Below are 7,891 nucleotides of genomic sequence, written 5' to 3'. Positions count from 1 at the left end.
TGATCTTATGACAGCGTCATCAATGTTATAAGTGCAAACGCCATGTCAAAGAGCTAATGACTTTCCTATGAAAGTCTGTCCGTTTAGTGAAACCAATTCGATCGTGACCAATGACCGCGATTCGCCGAAAATGTCATCATTTCGCTAGTCATTTAAACCGCATTGTACCGATACTGTATATATATATATATATATATATATATATATCTGCTCGTATAATAATACAGTGATTATAATAATAATAATGTAATAGCGTTGCATAGAGGACGCGGTCGCATCACAGGTAAACGCGTTTTTTTTTTTAGTAGGTATTATTGAAATACATAATAATATATTATTGTTATAAGGATTTAATGTATAAACTGGAAACCGTGCAGGTGATTATGCGTATTAGCGGCGCGAAAGAGGTGGAGAATGGTTGTATTTATATATATATATATATATAAATGATATAACGCTTGAACGTAGCACGAGCTATAACTGATGGAACCATCGTTGTGTGTCGTGTGAAAATAAAAATACTACACGAACCACAAGGGATCGTTTCGAAAACTACCGTCCCCCAGAGTGCATGATATGTTATTATGTACGTATGTGTATATGCGAGAGGGTTGGTTTTTTATTAATTTTTACACCCGAACAAAACCGTAAGCGGCCCCTCGACACCGTTGATCCGGGGTCCGATTGGAATACAACGTTGTCGCCTCGTTTTTTTCATTATTTTTTTTTCCAACAATGATCGCATAATTGATTTTGATTTTGAAGAGGAAACGCGTCCCCGGAGTACCTGAACTGTTTTTTTTTCTTTTTTTTTTACTCGTAATAATAAGTGTAACACGGACTTTGAAACCTTAAAATAATTGTTCTTAGTAGCAAAACAAAACGACACAAATCTGACTACCCGCGCGACCAGTCCGTCTCCGGGGGGAGGTTCGTCTTTCGGTCCCTAAGTGTAAAATAAATGCTACGCTCGTTGTGTAGATTACACTCGGGCCGGCGCGTTTTACTACATAACATATTATTATTATTATTATACTTCTTCCGGCCAAACACAAGGACACGCCTCGTGTTAGGTGTGTAATTTATATATTTATACATAGTATACACTTATGTGCATATACAATATTGGTCCGTTGGGGAAACGTCGCGTCGGCAACGACCCGTCATTAGGACCGTGTTTCGTTTCGTTCCTAATGAGATCGTACGGTCGGCGAGGCGTTCTGGACAAACGGGTGCCGACACGGGCGTGTGTCCACGCAGGACAGGCCGGAAACACGTTTTTAATAAAGATAAAATAATAAGTATTATAATAATTGACACTTGCAATTAGTTCGCTATTAATGTTTGTCCGACGACCGTCTAAGCGGCACCGATTCAAATCTCACAGTAATAATTATCAGCTCCTGTCCACTACAAAAGGCCGCACGTAATATTATGGCGATTATTCATACGCTTAAAAGAGTTTTTCTATATATCTAGATAAACCGTAAAATGCCTAGAACAATTATCTATTTGCTACTAGTTTTTTTTTTTATTGCGATGAACTACTCAAATTTTGACATATGCGAGGCTCGTATTTTTTAGATAGCCCATCGACTTGCTAAAATCTATATCATAATACATTAGGCTACTCAGTACAATTTTGAAAATGTATAATCACCGATTTGTAGATAGTCATCGATTTGATTGAAATCACCATCAAACTCTTCTGTACGTGTAACTTGCAGTGTACTTAAGTTAGTGTACACAAAATCATATGTTTCCTAAAAAAATTCCTTTTGTATAAAAAAAACATGTATTCCCGTTGGGTTCTTGGGTTACAGTGATTTAGTGATTGTCTGGACAAATATACTCGCTTGTGAGTATATGTAGATATATTTGATGAAAACATTTTTGTATTAACTAAGCAAAATTTCAAAATAATTTGGAACTGTCGTTTTTATTAAGGACAAGTGCAGCCGAAAACGCTGATCATGCCTTACGACCCGTGTTAAACCTGCAGGACGGCGACCATACATGTACATGACCTTCATACTACCGTCTGGGTTTAATGTTGGTAAACAATAATAATTATTTCTGTCGTATCATGTTCTTCAGCAGTATTTTTTTTTTTATTAGGCTTAAAACAGTTCTAAACGCGCAAGTGCAAAATACGTACAAAAGTATGAACTTGATTATAGTTTAAAATATACTTTCAGTGAACCCAGATAATATTTTTAAAAAAAAACTATTTATGCAAAACAAGTATAATAAGATGCATAGTATATGCAAGGCATCTAGTTTTGCTATTTTACCCATTTCCACTTCCCTCCTCCTACCGTTGCCAAAATGATGACGCCATTGTGGCTGATGGAATGAGGAGCAACTGTTGCTAAATTGAAATTGTGATTTCTAAATTACTGTCATAGCCACAAGGGCAAATTAAAAACAAACTTCTGTCAAAAATGAATAAGTGTTCTTTTTCAAAAAAACTTGTACCATTTTACACCAAAAATTGTCTACCCAACTTGAGCCGGCCATTAAGAGCCATTGCAGCCTCCTCCAAGAAGGAGGAGTTTTCTGATACATTAGACTTGTAAAATATAATAATATAATCATTGACAGCGCACGGTTTCTGAACGCCTCCTTCATTGAGTGTTCATCCTTCGCTTTATTATATTATTATTATTATTATTATATGTGCATCGTCCGGTTTTGATTTATCCGGCCCGGTAAGCGTTATCGCCAGCTTGTTATACGACTATCGATTTACTGCGGTCAGCTCGTGGAGTTTATATTACACTTAGTCACCGTGTATAATAATAGTAATGATAATAATATGGGGTCGTCCGCCGAGGAAGAGGGGCGCAGAAGTGTGCGGCTCACAACACACACATAAACTCTGATCATCGCGTCACAGCCTACGTAGGTTCGTGTTATGTTAATGATAGCTGTAAACGAATACACACGTAGGTATAATAATGTGTCACATCATGCGCGTGTCAGCGTTAAAAAGCGAAAAATCCGGAACAATTATTATTATCATCATTATCGTTACAACTACAACGTTGCATATAAACTATAATAATATAATAATAATATATTATACATAATCCTATCGCAGTAAAAAAAAAAAAAAAAACTACAATTATTATTATTATTATTATGCAATAGTATGTGCCTTAGATTTATCTACTGTATAATAATAATACTGAACAGACTTCATTTTTTTTTTTTAACTTTTGGGACAAATGGGCTTTAAGTTAAAAGTTTCTATTTCTCATAAAACTATGTGGTAAATTGTTTACAAAACGCAGGCATTTTTTTCTTGTTCCGTGAGTGTAATTTTTTTGTCAAAAATTGATACTAGACCCCGAGTTCAGATATCAATTTTAAAAAAATCCATTTAACAACATAACATTTTCTAATAAATGTTTTACTCTAAGATTATTAGACAGGAAATCAAATATTAATTGCCAGATTAGAACTTAGTGGCTCTTTCTTCTAGGGCAGCGTGCGCTTCAAGAATGTGTACTTTATGAAAGCTAAAGAGTTGCGGGACATATTCAGGATTTTTTATTAATCTGGTAATTCGAATTATTTATACGGTATATTGAAATCATAAACCTATTTTTAACATAAAATTTGATTTCAAAGCATTTGGATAAGAGATTTTTAAAATTCTAAAAATCCCGGTATCGCCCAACTCAGCAAAGCTTTATAGCTATTTACCGTTGGTCGATTTGAAATAAGATTTATAGAAAACATTTGCACTTCTAAAACGCTGTTTTAAATGTTATGAATTTTTTGTTTATATACAAAAGTACAGAACCAATGAGGTGGGGGGGACTGTTGGTCGTATGACCCCTAAAATGGTAAGACTAACGATTTGCCTTCGGACACACGTGTGTCGGCGCGTCGTTTGAGTCATCAGGAAAGCCATTGCCATTAAAACAATGACAAAAAAAAAAACATAATAATATATGTAAATATCCGTCAGTTGCTAATACTACGGCTTTGCATAAATGTTAATAAAAGCTATACTATGTATGTGTACATATTCTATTTATTGTATAATACTGGTGTGACGTGGATTCGAGGGTGTGGTACTTCAAAAGTAATTGAAAACCGTTTTCGACCGGTTTCTAGAACATATTGCTATGGTCAACGCCAACTGTAATGAATAGGGATAAATCGACTCGAACAAAATACAATATCAAACACCAAACGATATATTTTAATAAAATACCTATCCAAAGCGGTGCACGCCGCGTTTCATGTATTATATTTGCACGCCGTTCTGTCAAGTCATCGGGTTATTGGCTGCACACCTATAAACCCAAACGTACGGCCATTAGTTTATGTACAAAGAGAAACGATGGGGGTGCAAAACGTCCACCGACGTCCGGTCTGAAATGACCGAATACTGCAGTTGTTGTGCTATATAAATTGCACATAATCGACGGTGACCGCGCGGACCACAATGAAGTAATGTGTATAATAATATGTTATATTATTATAGGTATATAAACGGTGGTCGTTCCGAAACGAGTGCCGTCCTTGTTGGGCGCGAAAAATCGTTTTTCCATAATACATACACTTTGTGTGTTCATTCAGTGGTCAGAATGCACGGTATTATATTATATGATGATGATGATGATTCGACAATCGTTTGGTGCAAAATCAAAATTGGTCCAAATGTGTCGCAGGTGCGGGCGAGGCTTATACATTCGAGTATTCATTCTTGACCGTGCAAGCACCTCTCGTGGCTGACATAACGTTGTTAGGGTGACCTGCACGAGTATGTCACCTTGGCAATTTCTGTTGGGGAAAGCCAGCGAGGCTCGAGATGTACGGTTATACTCGAGACGAAACCACGTACTTGTATGTATTTGTAGGTTTACGGAGTTGTCATATGGCGCCATATCAGACGAAGTTAACTCCCCCAAAGAAAAAAAGGTATAGTTATGTATTAACAATTGTGGACAGTGGGCTGAATGAAAACAAGGAAAATTAATTAAATAGGAATAAAGTAATTTAGTACAATTATTAGTGAAAATTCAGCTGTGTAGTGCTACAAAACAAAAATCAAATGAATAATATGACTAATTTGAATAAAATTCAATCGGTTCACATTAGTGGACACATTATGCGTCGTCTAAGGGCCATAGAAAAATACGAACAAATAAAAATATTATAATATATTGTAGCTAAACGTTACACCCCGTTATACAAGGTTATTTCACGCGTTGCACAACAGTAGGTGTATACACGTCGTATACCTACCTAATCTTTTAATACTGCGCATCACCATATAACGGCTATAAGGAGTAGGTATAGACCACTGTTATTCGGCAAATTAACAATGTATAGCCCCGCGTTAAGGGTGGTTTTACAGTCGGATTTCGGTAGTAAACATTATGGTATTATTACAATACCGCATTATTAGTACCGACAAATGCGTTGTATTATAATATAGAGTATTAGTATAATTATATATAATAATTACCTCGAGATTCCGACTTCCAGCGGGTTCGGTATTAGTGACCGTTGACCGCGATTGAGTTTCTTTTGGTGCGGTAGGTTAGGTTATATATATATATATACGTTTTATATCGGTTCATTCAAAAGGATTGCTGGGTCATACGATCTGCTCGTTCTGTCTGAAAAGGGTTAATTTGGAGCAAACTAAGTCTTTAATTATTCCAATCCTTTTTTTCGGAAGCTATTTCGATATTACAGAAGGTTTAGCCACTAACCTAGCCATCCATATTCCTTGACCCTCGGCCTGTTGCGGGCGATCAATGGGTTTTCTTCTTTTTTCTCTTGGATTATATATATATATGTATAAAAAGGATTAGTGTTTAGAGGACTGGTAAGTGCGGAAAAAAAGGGAAACGACAATGATATGGCAATGGTAATGGCACCAATAATATGGTCTAAGAAAAGGGTCCCGTGATCTTACGGTATTGTGCGTGTCCGAACGGGTCCCGCAGAAGGATCCGATGAAAAGGAACGGGGGCCAAGAATAGTGTATGGGGAAAAAAATCGTACTCGGGCGAGGGTCGGCTGAAGGAGGGGTGGGTGTGTGGATCAATCTGCGGCGGTCACGGGCGAGGGCGTTGGTTTTTCGGGGCGCAGGTGTTGGCTTGCGATCAGTGCGAGGGTCGTTCGCGTTCGCCATCTGCCGCCCTTGCCATGGGATCGCGAGAATCCGACGTTTCTCACGGTCCGCGCGCGCTATACACAAGACCGGCTCTGCAGTGCACATACATACATACATACATATATATATACAATATCATAATATACACTGTACAGTATACGCGGTCGCATCTGCCCGCACCTGCCCGTCGGGGACCCGTTCCCCTATATAAGAGCCCTTCGACCGTTCAACAAGCATCAGTCTGCATTCGAGCTGCCTACCGCGCACAACCGACCATACTCATTTCCCCTGTACCGACCGTCGCCACTACCGTCGCCGTCCCTGTTCAGTGCTATCGGCGTTTGTGTGCGTGTACGCCGGATATCAGTGCTTTTTTTCGTCGCCGTCGTCGTCGCAAAACAACCGAAACAAAACAAAAATGGCATACTTGTCCAACAGTTTCGACTTCGAACACATGCAAAACTCCACAAACTGGGAGGCGGTCCACAAGAAACGGTCGTTCGTCTCCAGGAAAATGCACAAAATCAACAAGGTAAGCGTCGTTTGAAATTAATAACAATCAATTTCGTTTTTCGAAAAATCTTTTTCCGATGTTTACCGCCGCACGAACTGCTGATCTAACGGATTTGTTTTTTTTTTTTTATGTTTAGACTTTAAAACCGATACTCCGTGCCCTCTGCCGCCGGAACGCGGTCACCCCGGTCCAAGGTTCCGCCCTGGACCCACGTGGCCTGTCGCCCGAAGAACTTGAGAACTTGCAGAACGAATACATCGAACGCAAACTGTCCCAGGCCGTGGTCTACGACGAGGACGACTACTATTCCGATTCCGTCAGCGTCGAGTCCGGACTTGGCTTATCGTTCGAAGAGCTCCGACAGCCCGAACAACAGCTCATGTCTCTGCTGCCCGAAGCCCACTACTACATGTCCCGGGACTTCTGGTTCGAGTCCGACATCCGCACCTTGGGACAACCGTCGTTCACCCGGCAACAGGTCGCCCAGAGACAACAACCGTACGTACGTTAAACGCAAAAAGGTATTACTAGAAAGTTTTGTCGTTGTTGTTGTTAAATTGTTCCTGTTGATGTGATCGCATACCCGATCGTCTTTCATTTTTTTTTTTTTTTTTATATAATACAAATGATTTATTTACGTATTGTACAAATACGAGATCTCTTAGAAAAGTAATTTACCACCTCGATGTGTTCATATTATGAAATAATATAACGATATATATTATTATTTATATATAATATAAATTATTTAACTATTAGTTTTAATTATTCTTAAGAACTTTTTTTTTTCCATCTATATTATGTTTAATGGGATGATATTTTTTCGCAAAAAAAAAAAAACAATTAATAATACAAATTAAACGTCTTGCGAGCCTTTAAACAAACAAACAAAAAAATGTATTACATATTTTTATTATATACATTATCTTATTTATACTGTTTTTTTTTATTATTATTATTGTAGAAAATAACTTTATTTTTTAACTATTGTGTGTCTTATTTATACTATATTATATTATGTAAATTGCGTATAACAATATTGAAATCGCTGTCTTGTATGCGCGTTATTTACACGCTTGTGATAATTGAATTTGTTTTTTTTTTCTAACAGCGTTTCTGTGATTGTTTTGAAAACTGATATTTTATATATTTTGATATTATGATATTGTGTTCGTTGTTTTAAATAAAATTAAAAAAATTTCAACCGATATATATATAACTTGTTGTCGATA

The 7,891-nt window shown here is 37.4% G+C and overlaps 1 protein-coding gene across 1 annotated transcript; it reads left to right on the top strand.

Annotated features, from left to right (window-relative positions):
• The first annotated feature begins 6,396 nt into the window (after positions 1-6,396).
• On the top strand, positions 6,397-7,421 carry LOC126841916 (uncharacterized). The gene is made up of 2 exons (XM_050578715.1): positions 6,397-6,677; positions 6,796-7,421. Exons 1-2 carry the CDS (start codon positions 6,564-6,566, stop codon positions 7,168-7,170), a joined length of 489 nt encoding a protein of 162 aa, XP_050434672.1. The 5' UTR covers positions 6,397-6,563; the 3' UTR covers positions 7,171-7,421.
• The last annotated feature ends 470 nt before the right edge of the window (positions 7,422-7,891 follow it).

Source organism: Adelges cooleyi, unplaced genomic scaffold (genome assembly GCF_023614345.1).
Source record: "Adelges cooleyi isolate 19-005CV unplaced genomic scaffold, UGA_ACOO_1.1 ACOO_flye_CR_arks_rails_tigmint_CR_PRNA_41, whole genome shotgun sequence".
NCBI classification, from domain to species: Eukaryota; Metazoa; Arthropoda; class Insecta; order Hemiptera; family Adelgidae; genus Adelges; species Adelges cooleyi.
Note: the sequence above shows the minus strand (reverse complement) of the source record. Positions and strands in the feature narration are given on the sequence as shown.

What these genes read in the sequence shown, in the direction of transcription:
- LOC126841916 (XM_050578715.1), top strand. Translation starts at nt 6,564, where the DNA reads ATGGCATACTTGTCCAACAGTTTCGACTTCGAACACATGCAAAACTCC. An exon ending in AAATGCACAAAATCAACAAG is followed by an intron (nt 6,678 to 6,795) that starts GTAAGCGTCGTT and finishes TTTTATGTTTAG; the next exon opens with ACTTTAAAACCGATACTCCG.